The 19,666-nt window shown below is 52.5% G+C and overlaps 1 protein-coding gene across 1 annotated transcript; it reads left to right on the top strand.

Annotated features, from left to right (window-relative positions):
* Window positions 1–1,627: 1,627 nt before the first annotated feature.
* On the top strand, window positions 1,628–16,813 carry IMPA1 (inositol monophosphatase 1). Its single transcript, XM_081111440.1, has 9 exons — window positions 1,628–1,687; window positions 4,204–4,318; window positions 5,216–5,349; window positions 6,895–6,999; window positions 8,603–8,648; window positions 11,067–11,175; window positions 12,447–12,555; window positions 14,506–14,657; window positions 15,434–16,813. The coding sequence occupies exons 2-9, from the start codon at window positions 4,256–4,258 to the stop codon at window positions 15,547–15,549; spliced, it is 834 nt and encodes a 277-aa protein (XP_080967566.1). The 5' UTR covers window positions 1,628–1,687; window positions 4,204–4,255; the 3' UTR covers window positions 15,550–16,813.
* Window positions 16,814–19,666: the final 2,853 nt, after the last annotated feature.

Genomic DNA, 19,666 nt, shown 5'->3' with positions numbered 1-19,666 from the left:
CACTCATCTGAGAGCTCATGCATCTGCAGCGTGTGGTGACAACACCTTGCCTTTCGGTGAAAGCAGGCAAGCAAGCTCTTCACAAGCAAGGAGCCAGGTAACCTACTTTCTTGGTCCTGGTGTGGCTAGGATGTCTCAGATCTGTGCACTGGCACTGCTTTTCCCTCTACAACGGGAGACTGTATGTCCCACACGGCCAGACCTGTTACTTGAGGACCTCAAGGATCCCAGACTAGTCTTGTGTTTCACAGAGCGCGGCCTCGCCGTGCCAGGGAGCCCCGGAGTGCAGACTCTGGGCCCGTGTGTCCCACTCTGCCTTTGCTGTGTGACCTGAGGACAGGTGACTCCTCTGGGCCTACGTTTCCTCATCTGTAGGGAAGTCATATCTTCGTCCTGAAACTGTTGCGATGTTTGAGTAAAAGAATGCATAGAAAAACGCAATTGTCTGAAGCATGGTAAGTCCTCACTAAGTGGTAATGTTAACATAAAAACATGCAAACCTGTAAAGAATTTTTGTGAGTTTATTTGAGCCAAACTGTTGACAATTGCTAGGAAGCAGAACCTCAACGGTTTGAGATAATGCTCTGGAGAATGGCGGTTTCTCATCTATTTTTATACACTGCAATCAAAGGAGGGATGTAGGTGGGTTACATGAAATCCACTGGTGATAGATTAGAGAGGCGGGACAAAGCAAAGCAGGGGCTGGGGGGAACCCCTGGGATTGGATAAAAAGTAAAATGATAGACACATGCTTAGGTGGGTGCAGGATCAATTAACAAGATAATGAAGGAATTTTTGGTCTCTGTCCTGGCGCCCAGCACATTAGGTTGTGCCCCAAGGGGTCCTGAAAAGGGGAGGTTACAAGTTGCCCAGACATTTCAAGGGTGTGTTATCACAGATGCAAAAAGACAATAGGCTCAGTGAAGGTAAAGGTTGACCTGTCAGTGAAGATACCAGCCTAGGATATAACTACCCACCATCACTGCTTTTAGTTGAAGTTTAATTTCAGACCATCCTTTGTGGTGACTTTAGATCTGAGTTTGCAAGACCGCCCTGCAGGCCTTCCCTGAGCTGTCAGGTCAGCGTGTGGCCAAGTGAGTTATTGAGAATAGGGGCAGTTGGTGTGGCCATCACTCACCAGTCTTCCTATCTATATATATTTGTAATTTGTATGGTGTATATAATTTACATATAATTTATATGCTGTATAAATAATTCATATCATATACTGGTGTATTTATTTATATTTACTCCCTAGTATAGGTTTAACAAGTTGCAAGGTACCTGCAATTTGTGTTTTGTCAGGCGTAGTCTGGAATAAGAGAAAGGGGTAAAAAAGAGAAATGGGGAAGGGAAGGGAAGGAATGGAAGAAGGGCAGTGCAGCATAAAGAGGAAAGGAATTAAAAAACAAAAACAAAAAAAAACCAGAAGGAAGTGCTGGCAGGATGGTCTGAATCAGAACCAGAGATGAGAGCGGAGCCAGGCAGGAGGGGAAGCCTGAGGCCCCGCCCTGACATGGCGGGCGGGGCGGAGATGGGCGGGGCGGAGGTGGGCGGGGCCGAGACAGCCGCGCCCCAGTGGCCGGGCGGGGCGGGGCGGGGACTTCCGGTCCGGGACCTTCCCTTTGCCCCCGGAAGAACCTAGCGGTCCCTCCAGCAGCCAGCGAGCCGGGTGCCTGCGGCTGAGGTGAGACCGGCGCCCCTGCGGCCCCGGAGCTGGGGGCCGGGCGGGCCGGGAGGGGCGGGCGGCGGGCCTGCGGGGCTGGGGGCCGGGCCGGGCGGGCCGGGAGGGGCGGGCTGCGGGGCTGGGGGCCGGGCCGGGAGGGGCGGGCTGCGGGGCTGGGGGCCGGGCGGGCGGGCCGCGGGGCTGCGGTGAGTCGGGTGTGGCCGGTCCGTCTGGAGCTGGGCGAGAGGCTGGGGCGGCGAGGCAGGTGCCCGCGGGGCGGAGCTGCACGGAGGGCCGTCCAGGCGCGGGCCTGTCCCCTGCTCCGGGGGCCGTTTCTCCCTGCCGGCCACACCCCTCTGCGAGCTCAGGCTCCCTGCGTCCGTCCGGCCGCCCGGGGGCGCGTCCGCCGGGCCTCCGGAGGGCCTGGCTCCCCCGCCTCCCGCCCGACTCGGACTCCTTTCCGCTGCGCCCTGTTGCGGCCCAGGCACCACCCGTTCAGTTGCCGCGGGGAGACCTGCGCACCCTCAGCGCCTCCCGTCCTCCCGGACCCCGCCCAGCCTGTCGCTCGGTGCCCCGGCTTCTCCGCCCCCAGCAAGTGCCTCCTGCACCTCAGCCCCACGCCCCCACCCCCAAAGCCTGCAGCGGTTCTCAACCTGTGGGTCGCGACCCCTGAAAATACATCCTGCATATCAGATATTTACATTACGATTCATAACAGGAGCAACATTACAGTTATGAAGTAGCCACGGAAATTTGTGGTTGGGGCTCACCACAACATGAACTGTATTAAAGGGTCGCGGCAAGAGGAAGGTTGAGAACCACTGCAAGGTGTCAGCCACCACCAGGGGCCCTGGGTCTCGGGTTGAAACGTAGATCTGGAGCTGATCGGCCCCTCTCCACGCCCCCCCCCCCAACCCCCCGCAGGAGGATCGGTGGGTGCTCACATCCGTCCTCCAGGCCTGCACCGGCCCCTGCTCTCCCGCCTCCGCCCTCCCTTCCCCAGGATGCAGCTGTCCCCGGTGCCCTGCACTGTGCTAGTCACTGGTAATGCCTGTTCACTTGCCACATCCTCAGGGAAACGCCATCCGAGACGGGGAGCTGGTCAGAGCCCCCTTTTCCCTGCTTCTCATGGCTCCTCACCTTGTCTCATCCATGACGGTGCAGGTAGCCCGATGGCCATGGTTTGGTCCCTATCTGAGTCCCCTCTAGGCAGCCCGTGGGAACCGCCATGCAGGGCACAGCATACCGTATTCAGAAGTAGTTGGGGATGGTAAACAAACCATACTTCTGGGGGTCCTTTCTGGGGGAGGGCCCCCAGAAGAAATGGCGGATTTGGGGGCAGGAGGACTGACTGCATGGTCAGTGCCATTGCACGGGGAGAGGGTGGCTGGAGGACAGGAAGGGGGTAAATAGGAAAGGAAGAAAAAGGGTTTGCAAACAGCTCCTGGAGCCCCTCAGCAGTTACTGTAAAATTGTAAACTTTTAAACTGCTTTTCCGGGCAGAGAGCCCCTAGCGGAAGCAGCTGGGGTCTGCCTGCCCTTCCCTCCCCTGAGCACTGTGCAGGGTCCCCACGGCCCTGGGGGGGGGGGGGTGGGGGGCTCTGGCCGTTGTTTCCGCTGTGAAGGTGACACAGTCCGGTTGCTCTGTCAGTGATGCGTTTCTGAGTCTGAGCTTGAAGGCCTCCCCGCCCAGGGACAGACTGCGGAGCTCACCCTGCCTGGGCCTCTCTGCAGCGTCAGTGGACAGCTGGGCAGCAAATATGTTGTGTGTTTTTCCTATGAAACTCGGAGAGAAGTTTCCTTTTTGCTTTATTATCATTTTTAGTCCTGGAATTTTCGCTCCGGGCCTGCCGAGGGCCTCCTCCTGGTATAAGAGATACACCTCCGTCCAAGTTGGGACGCCATTCCTCCCGCCCTCCTGGCTGGGATCACTAGCGAGGCTCATCTGCCATCTGCTTGGAGGGCGTCATTTCTTTCTTTGGCTTGTGAAGAGCGATCGTCCCGCGTGCTCTGGGCGTGTGGCGCTCCCTCAGCGACCCTTGCGCTGGCAGAGACCAGACCTAGCAGAGACCAGACCGGTCTCTGAGCTGAACTGCACCACCGCCTCCAAGCGAAGCAGCACGGGCGGGCGAGGGGTGGTGGGAGCTCCTGGTCTGTGGCCTTGATGCCTTCAGCTCAAAGTGATCCACGTGCAGGGTGCACATTTAGGGGAGACTTGTTCTGAACCCCTATCTTTGAAAATGTCCCTGTGTCCTTTCTCCTCCATTTTCCAAGCCAGGGTTGTTTTAATGTGACAAGATATGGGCACTTTGGGAGATGCTTTTGTAGAGTATTTTTTGTTATGAAGAATGTTTCTGCAATAGAAGTGGAGTCATTTAGGTAAAAATGGTGGGGGTTTTTTTGTTTGTTTTTTTTACTGGATCTACCAGTGAGTCTTGGAAAAAAATGGAACTCTAGAGTCAGGAGGGGAGAGAATCCTGAATGAAAGGACGTTGCTAATTGAGATGCACTTGCGAACTATCTGTTCTGTGGTTCAGGCTCAGAGATTCGGCACGGCTCTGTCCTGATATGCGTTAGACCTGTTCGAAGATGGCTGACCCCTGGGAGGAGTGCATGGACTACGCCGTGACCCTGGCAAGGCGAGCTGGAGAGGTACGGCTGCCATCGCGTCCCGATGCCACCACTCACCAATGCCTCCATGTCCCCGATGCCGCCACTCACCAGTGCCGCCCTGTCCCCGATGCTGCCACTCACCAATGCCGCCCTGTCCCCGATGCCGCCCTGTCCCCGATGCCGCCACTCACCAATGCTGCCCTGTCCCCGATGCCGCCACTCACCAATGCCGCCCTGTCCCCGATGCCGCCCTGTCCCCGATGCCGCCACTCACCAATGCTGCCCTGTCCCCGATGCCGCCACTCACCAATGCCGCCCTGTCCCCGATGCCGCCCTGTCCCCGATGCCGCCATGTCCCCGATGCCGCCCTGTCCCCGATGCCGCCCTGTCCCCGATGCCACCACTCACCAATGCCGCCATGTCCCCGATGCCACCATGTGCCTGATGCCGCCCTGTCCCCGATGCCGCCATGTGCCTGATGCCGCCACTCACCAATGCCGCCATGTCCCCGATGCCGCCATGTGCCTGATGCCGCCCTGTCCCCGATGCCGCCACTCACCAATTCCGCCATGTGCCTGATGCCACCCTGTCCCCGATGCCGCCCTGTCCCCGATGCCGCCCTGTCCCCGATGCTGCGGGTTAAGCACCTGCGTTGCTTTTCATTTCACTAAACACTGTACATGGAAAGAATACTCCAGTTTTGTGTTATTAACTTTTGGAGATGACAGTTGTGGATCTAAAATAGGATGTAAGATGCTATGATTTTGTACCTAGAAGGACATAACCACTAAAGGTTTATTTTGTAAACCTTGTGATAAGAAAATTTTAAGGATATCATTTAAGACAGACTGAATGTCTTACACCGTTTCTCTGTTTCATTTTAGCTTGATTTAAATTTACTTACGCTTTTCTACTTGCTTACAAACAAATTTCCAGGTGGTTCGTGAAGCTCTGAAAAATGAAGTGAACGTGATGATTAAAAGCTCTCCAGCCGACTTGGTAACTGTGACGGACCAGAAGGTTGAAAAGATGCTTCTCTCTTTCATAAAGGAAAAGTACCCCTCACACAGGTGCGTCTCACTGCCACTCCAGGTGATAGAAAGGGACCTGCTTAGAGTCAGTACCTGAGGCAGCAGTGCCGACCTAGACAGAAGTTGTCTGTAGTTCCCTTAACCTGGAAGGGAAGGCCTCCGGAGGGTGGCGGGTGGGCAGCCCTGGGAGGGAGGTTGGGCAGGAGCCAGGGAGGAAGGGGGACCTGGCCCCCCCACAGGAGCCATGGCTGCTGAGGCACCGGTTGCCTCGCTCTTGACTCTGATTTCGCAGTCGCTTACGAGTACAGGTCCTGGGCAGGGCCACCAGCCAGGAGGGATAAGGGCGGTGTTTGGGTGCAGGGAAGCTGTTGTGAGAAAGCTCTGCCACAGGCGTGATTTAGGTCAGTTTTGTTCTCTATCGCAGACTCTTCTGCGTGGTAGCTTTGGGGACCTGAACGAAACCACCGGAGTGAGGGCTCTCGCAGGCACAGCCAGAGCAGGAACTGTCACCACTTTACGTCTTAGTGCTGTGGTTCTCTGCCTCTTGCCGGTCGTGCGTGTTAAAGCCTGTACACTTCCTCTCAAAACGCGCTGTACAGCCAAGAGACAGAAGATCACGAAGTGATGGTTAGGAGAGCTCACTGCCGAATAAGGGAAAAGATAAAACTGAAAGTAGGGAAGAGCGAAAGCAGTGAGCTCGGGCTCCACTTCCGGAATCCCCTGAGATTTGTCGCACAGCGTGTTTGGGAAGACAGGTACTTTTGGTGGGCGACTTGCCTTCTTGCTGACTTATCTCATGTTCTGTTTTATCTATTGCTGCAAAGCAAATTACCCTAAACATTAGCAGCTCTAGACAACAAACATTTATATCAGAGTTTTCTCTAGAGTTTTCTAGGTTCAAGAATATGGCAGTAGCTGAGCGCAGGGTCTCATGACACTTGGGAACCCGTGGGTTGGGGCCGCAGCCGCCTGAGGCTTGCACTGGGCCGCAGGATCCATTCACTTGGGTGGTTGCGGGTACTTCCCTGCCTCCTGAGGTCTGCGGGCAGCTCCCCTCGGTTCCTTGCCACGTGGCCCCCCCTCAGAGCAGCTGAGCACGGTGGCCTGCTTCCCCGGGCATGTCAGGGACAGGGAGTAGAGTGGGTAAGATGAACCACAGTGCGTGCTGTGAGTGGGTCCTCAGGGTGGCACATTGGCACTTCTGCTTCATTCTGTTGCTTAGAAATGAGTCACTAAGCCCACGTTCACACTCGAGGCGCGAGCGTTAAGCCTGCCTCTGGAAGAGAGGAGGATGAGAGACCTGGGGGCATCTTTTTAAAACCATCACGTGCCCTAGTAAGTCCTCACCTGTACCAGCGCCCTGTGCACGCCCGCGCCTTCGCTCACCTGGCCCCGCGTTGCAGGTTCCAGTACTGCTTGTCGGGTGACCTGGGAAGTGAAGCCGGCCCACTCCGTCCCTCTGGAGGAAGGAGGCCCAGGGTGGAAGAGTGCTGTGTAGGCTCGTGTGTTTGCTGTGACGGTAGCTAAGGGAATGTTAAACTGGAACTTGTGGAAATTGGTGTAAAGAGTCATTCTTGCTTTTAGTTTCATCGGTGAGGAATCCGTGGCCGCCGGGGAGAAAAGTGTCCTCACCGACAACCCCACGTGGATCATCGACCCTATTGACGGAACGACTAACTTTGTGCATAGGTACGAGCGGGCGTTTGCACTGAGGGGGCCTTTCGAGTGCTCTGTTCACGAACAGTCACGCTTTAGAGAATCGTGTAATTTGTAAGCTGTGTTAGGAGACTTTTCATCACGTATAGCAGCAGTGATGAAATATTGCTGGTGGGACTTGTGCAACCCAGCGGCCTGCTCACTTCTTTTCCCACTGAGGGAGCAAGTGCAATATAAGCCAGCACCGTGCTGCTCTGAGGTCAGCTAGGGGGCTCTGCAGCCCCACTGCAGTGCTGTCGGTGCCGCCTTTAGTCCAGGCGAGGAAGCTTAGAAAGAGCATGGGTTTTAGGGTCAGCACTCTTGGGCTTGAGCAGGTGCTTTTTATAGGCTTTGTGACCTGGGAAAGTTCCTTCACCTTTCTAAGCCTCAGATACTGTTTTCTTCTTATCTGCGAAATGAACATATGAACATATTATTGGTGCCTGCCTCATGGAACTGTGGGGACTCGATGAGTGGTACACAGATGTAAAGATGCTGTACAGGGCTTGGGACACAGGCCCGGGACACAGGCCTGGCACGCAGGGCAGCAAAAAAGGCCTCACACACAGGGCCTGGCACACAGGGCGTGCATGGGAGAGAGCCCATTGCCTGTGAGCGAATATGAGCAGCCTCGCTGGGTGGGATCAGGGAGTTGCCCTGTGGCTGCGCATACCTGCAGGGACACAGAATTGTTTATATTGTAAACCAAGACCTAGACTCTAGTTGATGGATAGGGATGTGGAAGGATGCCCCTGGGATGTTGTAACCGAGAGAAGATTATAATGCAGTGTGTATAGAATGGTCTCATTTTTGTTAAAATAAAAGCTATTACATATTTCTAAAAATTTTTATTTTTAACTAAAGGCCTGATGCACAAAATTCGTGCAAGGGGCTCGGCCCTCCCAGCCCTAGCTTCATCTGGAAGGTCGTCCAGTCTAATTAGCATATTATGCTTTTATTATTATAGATAATTATATTGAACCCATTGTGTTTTTTCTTTATCTTGGTTCTCTTCTGAGTCAGAAATTACCACCCCTGTCTTCAGACTGCCATGCAGCCATAGCAACCATGTGGCTACCAGTCACCTTGCAGGTGTGAGGCTCCGGGTGGGGTTCGAGGGAGACAAGTAACAGTGTATTCTGTGCAGGTCATGCCTGTGTTTATAGGTCCAGGCTGGGGGAGAAGTGACCACAGAAAAGAGACTTTTTAGCTGTGGTCAATGTAAAGTCTCTTAAAATTTTTTTTTGTTTTTATTTTTTGAAAAAATGTTGTACATCATTACTATGTTTGTGGTATTCGACATTCAAAAGATATGAAATGGCATGCAGAGCGAAGTGGCCTTCCCATTTCTGTGCCCGGTTTCTCAGGCCTGTCTCTGGAGGTGCCTCCTCTCAGAGTCCCCTGTGTGTCTGCATCTGTGTCCCCGAGCCCCAGCCCATGTACACGAGGGTTGCATACTGTACACACCGCTGCGGGGCAGCAGAATGGGACTTTATGTGAAAAATGTTATCAGCAACGATATTGTGAAAAAATGTGTTTATTGAAAATAAGTCCTATCTTGGTAAATTTGTATGTGTATGTGTGTTTTTTTTTTAAGATTTCCTTTTGTGGCTGTTTCCATCGGCTTTGTTGTCAATAAAGAGGTACGCTGTTTAATTATGGCTGGTAACATGCCTTGCTGTCCTTTCTGAGAAAGAGTAACTGCCCATAGTACGTACAGGTTTGTCTCTATCAATTTATACGGCTGCGTTGTTGTGGAATAAGCTACAGGAGGATTCACATCATCATGGTACTTTTTCCAGTGAAAGACACTTAATGTTTTTTGAGCAGCGGGAGTTTTAAGGAAGAAACACACACACTGATTTAGTCACCGCTGCGTATGTGAGAGTCAGGTGGTTACAGGGAGGGTGGGATGCCAGCTAGCACGCGTCCGTGGGTGTCGGCGGAAGGCCAGGCCCGGGTGGGAGAGCAGAGTGTCGAACCCGAAGCCGCTGTGTGCAAGCCCAGCAGAGCAGAGTGTAGCTCGGGCATTGCCACGCTGCGTGGCTGCTTACTGATAAACAGTGAGTGGTGTTCCTGTCCTCCGTGGACCTGTCTTCACGGGGCTTGTGATGGATTGATCAGCATGGACACGAGAGCTAAGAGTCGCTGGGAATGAGAACACAAGGTAGTGCACATGAAATGAGCCACGGGCTGTGAGCCATGGGAACGTGCGGAGGAGCCGAGCGAGCGAGCTCACCCTGCATGGTGTGCGTTCCCGCCCTCGACTCCAGCCAGCGCCACTTAGACGTGGGGCAGATGGGGTCCTGTGGTGGGTGCTGAAAACCGGCCGCGAGAGTGTGAGTGGGTCCAGGCATTTGCCAGGAGGGTCTGAGGAGCTTCCTAACAGAAGGGTCTTAACATTGATGGAGCGGTTTGGGCCCTGGAAAGTGAAGAAAAGGAATGCGTTTCCATCAGAAAGAACAGCTTGGAGAAGAGCCTGGTGTGGGGGAGCCGTGAGGGGCTGTGTGAAGCCCTGGGCGTGGCCGGGAAGGCCCAGGGAGAGGCTGGTCGTGGAGGTCTGTGAGGCTGCGGCCTGTCTGCACCACAGCATTGAGGTTTGGCTTGGGGGTGTGTGTGTGGGCGGGGGGGGGGGGGGTGGTCAGGAGGGGTTTCTAAGTGCAGAGTTAGAGGTGTTTGCAGCCGTGTCGGGATTCTGAACGAAGACGGTGCAGTGAGAATAGCTGAGGAAATGCCAAAACCAGGAAGTGTTCTCAAGACAGAATCTGAAGGAGGAGCCCTGGCCAGTGTTCTCAGCGGTAGAGTGTCGGCCCCAGCACCGCAGGGTCTGGGGTTCCATTCCAGGCCCAGGGCACGTACCAGGTGGGGCATGTATGGAAGAACCAATCAGCGTGTCTGTCACATCGACGCCTCTCTCTCTCCCCTTTCTCCCCCTCCCTCCCCCTCTCCCTCCCCCTCCTTTCCTCCCTCCCTTCCACTCTATAAAGAAAAAAAAATCTCAGGATTAAAAACATATTTTGAAGGAGAATGGGGAAGGATGGAGGTGTGATCAGGTGCTGAGTGTGGCCTCTTTGGTTGCGGTTCCTAGGAGAGGGTCTCACCTGTGATGGTGGAGTGGATGGAGCCACAGTGCCAGTGGTAGTTGATTTGTGGGCTGTAGGACAGGGGAGAGCTAAAAGGGACGGAGAATGGAAAACGCTGATGTACACAACTTTCAAAGGTTGAGCGAGAAGAAGGTCCTAAGAGAAGTGACACGCCCACTGGTTAGTGAGTGAGGTGGGGACTGAGTCCTGGGGAAGCGCACAGCCTCCGGGTTCCTGGCTCCGTCTCGGAGAAGGCAGGTGGCCCGTGGAGTTCATAACCGTCTCTCTGCGGGGGTTTCGGAAGAATGCGTGGTCAGGGCAGAGGCCAAACTGTAGTGTGTGACGGGAAGGGGAGAGGTGGAGTATAGACTGCTCTTCGGGAGGGAAGGGCAAAGAATGAACATTTTAAAGGTTTTGTAGGGAGGGAGAGCTTGGTGAAGAGGAAGCAGAATCGATATTCCAGAGGAGGGAGCAGCAGGGAGCAGTAGGAGGGGGAGCAGCCACACAGGAGGAGGGATTGGCCCTGGAAGATAGGCCAGCTCTGTCCTCTGGGCGAGAGGGAGGGGGCCACGTGGGGGCTGCGAGGGTTCTCGATGCTGCGACCGCTTCCCTCCCATGAAGCTAACAGTGATGGCGAACCTATGACACGCGTGTCAGAGGCGACACGCAAACTCATTTTTTGGTTGATTTTTCTTTGTTAAATGGCATTTAAATATATAAAATAAATATCAAAAATAGAAGTCTTTGTTTTACTATGGCTGCAAATATCAAAAAATTTCTGTATGTGACATGCACCAGAGTTAAGTTAGGGTGTTTCAAAATGCTGACACGCCGAGCTCAGAAGGTTCGCCATCACTGAGCTAGAACTCGGCCTTCTCAGTGTCCCCCGTGTGGCCATTTGCAAACATTACCTGTCCGTGTGCCGGACTTCCTGTTGCTGAGGGTGAGCGTCACCAACACCCAGGTTTCCGCCTGCAGATGGAGTTTGGAGTTGTGTACAGCTGCGTGGAGGACAAGATGTACACGGGCAGGAGGGGCAGGGGCGCCTTCTGTAACGGCCAGAAGCTGCAGGTCTCCCGGCAGGAAGGTAGGCTCACCGTGGGGGCGGCGCTAGCATCCGCTCCTGTTCTGTGCTTTTGAGTGTTAACTGACGCATATGGTGTGTATTTTCTCTGCTGTTTGCTCGCACTGGAGTGTGAATGTGGTGGTGGAAGCGGGAAGCTGGTGGGATTGAGCAGACCACACTTCGGGACAGCGTTCCGGGGCTGGGGACGGAGTTTCTGGCGCTTTACTGCGGCCACTGCCTCGCGGATTCTTTGTAGACTCGCTCTGAGCTGATAGCATTGGTACCATTTATTAGGCAGTAAGTCAGGGAAAGTGTGTTAAAGTTAGGAATCACTAAAACTGACGCATGCACATTTAGTAAGAGCTGGATGATTGACAGTTAAGCCTTCTCTCTGCATGACAGCTGAGAGGGTTTGAGGACCTTTCCCCCATAAGCCACGCCCAGCTTTTTTCAGTTTGCATATCAGATTTTCTTAAAAATATATTTTATTGATTTTTTTTTATAGAGAAGAAGGGAGAGGGATAGAGAGTTAGAAACATTGATGAGAGAGAAACATAGATCAGCTGCCTCCTGCACACCCCCTACTGGGATGTGCCCACAACCAAGGTACATGCCCTTGACCGGAATTGAACCTGAGACCCTTGAGTCCGGAGGCCAACGCTCTATCCACTGAGCCAAATCGCTTAGGGTATACACATCAGATTTTTAAGTGCACCAAGAACTTAAAGATACTTGCAAAACCATCTAAGTTCAGAATCCTCCCACACTGTTATAAGTTTTCTCCTTAAACACTTAATTTGAGAGCATTTATTTCTTTATCTTTTTACTGAACTCTAAGACCCGAATGTCAAGACATTAATGTGTGAAAAATGTGCATCTCAGAATTGAAGGAGTGGTCGCTTTCCTACCAGCAGCTCTTCCCCTCTCTATAATTATTCTGCTCTACAGTGTTTAGTTCAACCGTGTAATTAAATATTTAAGGTATTTGCTTATTTCCCACTAAAGCTATTATGTAAGCAGGTAAGTTGGTTATATTCTGCATTTTGGGGGGATGGTCTAAGAAGCTAGACTCTTATAAAATGACCACTGAGGGATAACAAATGTATCCGTATTTTAATATTTAAAGCCTTAGAAGTAAACAAATTTGATACAACTAGGAAGAGGGCTAAGGATGTCCTGTTTTGCTCTGAATCACAAGTGTTAATTTTTTTTATCAGAATTCTTATCATTAAATGAGTGATTTTTTTCCCCTAATTTCTAAGCGAGTGATTTTTGAAGTCCTTTCCCTTTAGATGTCACCAAGGCACTCCTGGTGACAGAGCTGGGCTCCTCCCGGACGCCGGAGACCGTGCGGACCGTCCTCGCCAACATGGAGAAGCTGCTCTGCCTCCCCATCCACGGGTAGGTAGGCTGTGCTCACAGCCGTGGGCAGCACGGCGATTTCCTTGTAGCTGTGAAATGTTCATACTGGACATGGGATCAGTACCATAATTCTGATTTTCTAATTCAACTTGAAAAACTTTTATTTGAAAATCATTTAAAACTTAACAAAATTTGCAGAAACAAAATAATGCAAAAAGACAACAGTATGTCCTTTGCCCAGCTCACCCCGTGTGTTTTACCCTTTTACGCACACCTTTCCCCCTGAACAGTCTTAAGGTAAATTACTTACAGCATAGGTCTTTATTCCTAAACTAGAGGCCTGGTGCACGAATTCGTGCACCAGTGGGTGCCCTTGGCCTGCCCTGTGGGATCAGGCCGAAACTGGCTCTCCGACATCCCCCAAGGGTTCTCAAATTGCGAGAGGGTGCAGGCCAGGCCGAGGGACCCCACCAGTGCATGATTGGGGCCAGGGAGGGATGTGGGAGGTTGGCCAGCCAGGGAGGGACCGCAGGTGGGCTCCAGGGTGTGTCCATCTCTCTCAGTCCTGATCAGTCGGACCCCAGCAGCAAGCTCACCTACCCATCAGAGCGTCTGCCCCCTGGTGGTCAGTGCACGTCATAGCGAGTGGTTGAGTGGCCTTAGCATATCATTATCATATTATGCTTTGATTGGTTGAATGACCGACTAGATGACCAGACACTTAGCATATTAGGCTTTTATTAGATAGGATACTTCAGCTTGTTACTTCCTAAGAGCAGGGATATTCTCTCCCGTAGCCACAGTGCGTTGCTGACTTTATAAACGTTCTTGTTCTCTAATCTGCCGTCCACATTTGCTGTGGTCAGGGGATCTAATGACATCCGTCCTTTGCAGTGTTCCCGTCCTCCATGGGGGATCCAGGCGCCGGCCGGGCGTGGCCTTGGGCTGTCCTGCCTCTTCAGCCACCTCTGCTTTGCATGTTGTTTTTGAGGAATTTGGTGCCAGCCTGATTTTCTTGGCATTTAAACTATTTCTTGATTTACATGGAGATGCTGAGATTCTGTTTTCCTTTTCACTTTTGAGGTCTGGTTGTTTTACAAAGATCTGTTTTGGAATTTCACATCTGGGGGAGTTTTCTCCTTCAGCATGGATTTGTGTCTTTTTTTTCAAGCTTTCTTGAGTTATAGTTTTAAATATCAGCTCAGGTCTGTTTTTATTTTCTTCTTCAGACACCAATAGGCGAGATCCGTGTCCTCTGTTTCAGCCACGTTCTCTCTGACCCTTTTACTGGTGTTTTTTCCTGCTTTTCCTTGGGGCCTTGATTCGGTTTTCACTCGCAGCGGCTTGGTTGGGGGCTCCCTGAGTTGCAGTCGTCCTCAATGTCCTGTGTCTTGTTTGCCCACCACTTCTCTGGGCTCGGTCTCATTTTATTTCCTCCTGGGCTGTGTCCCCCCTTTTCTGTGTGTAGGTTTTGTATCTGATTTAACGTCTATGTTTACAACTACTTCTTTGAGATGTTTCATTGAGATGGATTGATGTCAGTTTCAGTTTTCTTCCATTTCATTGTTGATTTTTTCGGGAGAGACTTTATCAGCCACAAAAGTCCCAACACGCTTATTAGCAGCTGAGCAGGGAGCAGAGTCAAATCTTTGTGATACAAAGGTGGTCAGTCCTTCACTGGGTTTTGACAAATGTGGTTATATACACACCTGTGCATGTAGTGGAATTTAGTATTTTCTTCAGCCTTTTCCCCTGAAGATGTCATGGCTGTAATGTTTATCTTATTAAATTACTTTGTGAGAGTGGTCATTTCTATGGTGCACCACGGTAATTAGGTTTTTATGTATTTTTATTTAACTTAAAATTAGGTATGTGTCCTCTAGACGGGTTCAGATGGTCTCAGTCGACACTGAAAATGAACTGACGTGAAGGAGGACCTCCTTTGAAAGCACTCCTTTTCCAACCTGCTTTCTCAATGCTGTCTGCTAGGATCCGAGGAGTCGGGACGGCGGCTGTCAACATGTGCCTGGTGGCCAGCGGGGCTGCGGATGCGTACTACGAGATGGGCATCCACTGCTGGGACATGGCAGGAGCGGGCGTCATCGTCACCGAGGCCGGCGGGGTGCTGATGGACGTGACAGGTAGCGGCTGCGGCGGGAAAGCATCTTCCTGCCCCACCGGTTGGACTTTGGTCTTCCAGTGTGTGCTGTGTTGATACTTGAGCTCTTAAAGACAAAACAAGCCATGTAACGGTCTGCGAGTTCCAGATAGACATTGCAGTAGAGGCGAGGACATGAGGCTAAGGGTAGTGTGGGGTTCCTCACGCTATGTGGCTAAGCCTCTTCAGACGTGAGGAGCAGGAGCTCTGGAGAGGCCGGGAAGGTCTGGCGGGTCCGCGGGCCTGAGGGTTGTGCCAGCAGCTCTTTGGGTGGTGAACGAGTGGCAGCTGTTGATGAACCTCCGCCTCCATCACTTTCTGCCTTGGGCCGGAACGGTTCACAGCTTCAAACGGTTGATGATGTTTTTAAAAGTCGGGCGAACCTGGGTTAAAACTCTCCAGTGTCTGAGAAGGGCAACGGAGAAGTCAGGAAGTGGGAGGGGATTCCCTGCCCACGGACGCCCAGGCGTTACAGAGGCAGTCAGAGTATAACAGTGACTCAGGGAGAATGGAAAAAGGTGACAGGTTCAGACTGGTATGATTGAGGACCCCCAAACTGGTATTAAAATAAGATGCCTAGAAACTCATTTGTGTATTGCCAAAGCTTAACCAGTATGGTCATGTGACAGAGTAGTTTTTTGAAAAGATGACTGGAAATATTAAAATGTTACGATTGGCCTAGTGCCTGTCACCAGACGAGTTCTGTAGGAATGGTTTTGGTATGAGACGTAACTGTCTTCCTTGTTTGATTGATTTCAGGGGGACCGTTCGATTTGATGTCGCGGAGAATCATTGCTGCGGGCAGTAAAACCTTAGCGGAGAGAATAGCCAGAGAAATCCAGGTCGTGCCCTTTCAAAGAGACGACGAAGACTGAGCCTCTCCGCCTCACTCGGCCACGGTGGCTGCTCGCCCAGATTTGCTGACACTGATGGTGTCACAAAACTTAGGACATCATTTCAGTCCTGTAATCTGATTGGCTTAAATGGTCTTGATGTCCAGATTTAAAAATTGCCACTCGTTCCATATTTTACTAGGACTAGGTAGGCACGAGTAGTTGAACTGTTGTTTCATTGTTTTAAAATTCTGTGTGTAAGAATGTACCTTTCGGCAGCTGATGAGACGAAGTAGTGAGCATTCAGTTTCCGAGTCTGTATGAGCCTCTGAAATTTTGACTTGCCACTGATGTACCTAAACATTCTTAATTACAAAGTCAACCTTTTGAAAAGAATTTATATTGAAAATAATTTTAGGTTGAAAAGCCGCATTTCATTGAGTTTGTAAGAAGCGCGGTGAGTACTGCCCGGGCCGGGCTTCTGTCTTTGCAGAGGGCCTTGCTTTGTGCACCGGTGCGCAGCTAGCACCTGGCACAGCACCTGCCAGGCACTCGGCAGCCCAAAGCAAAGCATTGCCACCACGAGGCTTCTGGAGGGAACAGGTCCTGGTTATACCAGATACGTAAGTGAAGAGCTCACCGTTCTGTGTTATCACTTCAGGTTTTGAAGTGAGAATTATCTAGCCACCCTTTACATTTCATATTACCATTCCTATTAGCATTTCATTCCACACGTTCCCATTGCCACCCCGCCAGGTGTGGGCATTTCTGCAGCGAATGTATCGCCGGGACCTGCCTTCCATGTGCCGTGGCTCCCTGTGCTCACAGAGACCGGGGTGAGCGGCGGAGACTGGACGGGGCAGATAGATGGAGTTGATAATGTTGAGCTGCTTGGTCTTTCTTAGACTCCTTGTTTCATTTCGTTTCGACCGGTTTCTATTCAGCCTTTAAATATTCCTTAAGGTCTTTGGTTTATGAAACTCAAAAAGAAAATTGCTTCAGTTCATAGATGCTTTTAAAGATTTATTTATTGTTTATTGGCATGTGAACAGACTGTTAAGTTTAGTCATAGGCTTATGCGAGCCTGGTGTTTGAGGGAACGGAAGTGTTCAGGGCAGGGCTGTTTTATTGTGCGCGTCTCACATTAAACTGTGGTACTAGACTTGAGTGTTATCATGTGCATTTGTGCTGTTGTCCACGTGCAGTAAAACATCTCATACTGTATTCTTGCAAATAAATATATTTTAAGTAAGACAATCATGAATAACATTTTAAATAAAACATAATTGAAATTTTTATTAAGGTTTATAGTTTAAGCTATCTTTTTATTTCTTTTAATAACTCATAATACATTTTAAAAATAAGAAATAGCCTTAATATTTAGCATTTGTCGAGCACTATAGCAGGCACCGTGTAGCACTTGGCACCGTGATCCTATTTAATCCCACAAGTCAGGAGAGCTGGTGTCCTCATTTTATGAGGCACCTGGGTGGTATTACTGAGCCTGCTTTCCCTGCTCAAGGTAACGAGCGGGGAAGCTCACGTAGAGAGCGAGACAGCTGGAGCCCACAGTCTGACCCTGCCCAGCGGTCCTCACCTGGCTGCCAGGAGAGCCTCCTGGGGCTCTTGAACAGGCATTGTTTGGTCCCACCTGAAGGAATCGGGTTTACTTGGTCTGCGCTGTGGCCTGGCCGGCTGTCCTTTGGTAAGGGGCCCGGGGACTCTGTGGGTGGCCAGGAGTGAGCACCGGTTGCTACACTCTCCTGCCTTCTCAGGAATGGCCGCCTCAGCGACTCGCCCTCGCCACCTCCACCGCCTTGGAGGGCTTCATGGTGAGATTGGGCGACTTAACACTGAAATGTGGTTGTGAGTCATCCCATTGCGGATGGGTGAGAGCCCGATTTGAAAGATTGTAGCGGCCTTTTTATTTCCACAAATGACCACTAGATGGCAAACTACACATAGGGATCATCTTACACATTAGCATTTTCATCCCTGAAAACATTTTATTCTTCCTTCAAATAACCTCATTGGCCAGTATTCGATTTAATAATATAGCACCAAAACCGGGGTAGTTTTCTCATGAAGTGAAATACGCTGCATTGTGGGTCAACTTACTTCCCTTCAGCAAAGCCAGAGGTACTCATGTCCTGTGGCCTAGACTTCAGCATCGTGCAGCTCTAGCTTTCAGGGTTCATTAACCACAAACATCAACCAAGTGTGGGCCTTGTAATACTTGAGGACGCCTTTCCTCCAGTGGAGTCCAGTGTCCCTGTCCAGTAACCAGCCGTTCACAAAGCCATTCCCGACGTCCTGCTCACCTTTCCGGGGGCTGGTTAAAAGGCGAGGTGCGGTGGTGAGACGTGAGGAAAGTAATAAAAGTATATGAATGCAGTCATGCAAGCACTTGTGTTTATCAGTGAATGATTTTTAAATTTTTCTATCAAAAAGCAACTACTTTCCGTGGCCCTTCATTAGACTCATGCTTGGGCACCAGCTGAGGGCTGGCCTGGGAAGCCGTGATGTGGACGTCTGAGGGCCCTGCCCTACCCACCCAAACCTTCCCTCCTCCATCTCTGCCTTGCTCCTGTTCCTCGAGCGAGGGGTCCGTAGGTTGTCTGGGAGAGTTTCAAGGAGGGAAGGTGCCCTCGCTGTCCGTCTGTCTGCCCACAGCCAACACACCTGAGAAGGGCTGAGCCCGGCGCTGCACCTGTGCGTCTGCCCGGCAACCAGACTTCCCTCTCGGATCACTGGTCACTCCCAGGAGGAAGCTCCGGGAGACCCAGGTGTGAGCCATCAGGTGACATAGCCTGGCATCGGCTCTGGCACAGGTGTGAGTGAGCTGGGCATGCTCCACACCTGCTGGGCCCTCACTAAGGAGCTAACAGGGCCAGTGCTTCGCTGTGAGGCCTGGCTGGTCCCGGGTGTAGACAGCAGACGCTGTGTGCTTAGAGCAAACAGGGCCAGCACTTCGTGGGCCTGCAGTTAACAGCTCAGTTGAACTTGAAAAAGTTGAGCCCCACTCACTTTTAGAGAACTGAGTCCAGATTGCATGAGGACTTGCCACAGCAACGTGCTCAGCGTTCGCGTTAGAATCCGAGGCTGCAGCCTTTTCCTAACCACGGCCACCCCCGTGGGCCGTGTGGCTGTGAGCAGCGGCCCGGGGAGGACAGGTCCAAGCCCAGGGAGGGCGTCCTCCTCAGGACTTGGGCTGAGTTAGGGAGAGCAGAGCAGGTCGGGAGGAGCTCACCTTGGACTTGCTGAGCTCCCAGCAGGAGGGGTTGAGGGGCCCGTGTCCAGGCAGAGGTGCCGGAGGGCACCTAGGTTTCAGGAAAGGAGGACTGGCCAGCCAGGAGGGTCCCCCCAGAGTGGCAGCGGACACTGTCGAAGGGGGCACCGCAGGGGGCGGAAGGAGCGGATGGAGATAAAGCTCCTCCGGGAAGGCCACCGGGAGGTTTCACCGGGAGCTCGGCCGGAATGAAATAAGTGGAAAATAGCGACCGGCCAAGAGCAAGTTTACTCCACCAGGAACCGGCTCTCGACCTCTCAGAGTAAGATGGGGTTATGAACCCTAAGCCACCCGACTGCGGGAGAAACAATGAGGGGGCGAGGCGAGCGGTGTGGGGTCCCCTGGAAGCTCGCCCCTGTAGAGGCAGGCACCCCGGGAGGGAGGACGCCTCCTCGCAGTTGGTGTGTTTTACCGCCGGGGCGAGCAGCAGACGCGGGCCTGCGGCTGTTCCTGGGCCTGGTGGTGCTTCCCGCTCGCCCAGCCCTGGGCCTGGCCCCGCCACGTGACCCCGTGACCCCTGGCTGCGCGGCCACTGAGCAAACAGTGCTCCAGCCGACAGCACTCCCGTGGCGGGATTGCTCCTCCAGTATTCACCGATCCTCCGGTGACTCAGGCCGAGGCGCTCACGCCGCTCACACACGTGGGCCCTTGGGTGTGAGCGGCGGCCGCCAGGCTCTGAGCCGGGCTGAGTGGCTGGTGGCACAGGGCATGCGACACCGAGGGAGCAGCTGCTATAAAGTAATTCACCAGATAACACCGCGGGACGGCCCTTTCCACAGGCATTAGGTTCCGTCTGCAGCCGCAGGGGAGGAAGGGGCCGCTCGCCGAGCCCACCGCTCTCCCCCACGTGTGACGCTCTCCCCCACGTGT

This window comes from Myotis nattereri, assembly GCF_964212035.1.
Source record: "Myotis nattereri genome assembly, chromosome: 17".
In the NCBI taxonomy this organism is placed as follows: Eukaryota; Metazoa; Chordata; class Mammalia; order Chiroptera; family Vespertilionidae; genus Myotis; species Myotis nattereri.
The sequence above is the reverse complement of the archived record's forward strand: the minus strand, read 5'-3'. Positions and strand labels throughout refer to the sequence as shown.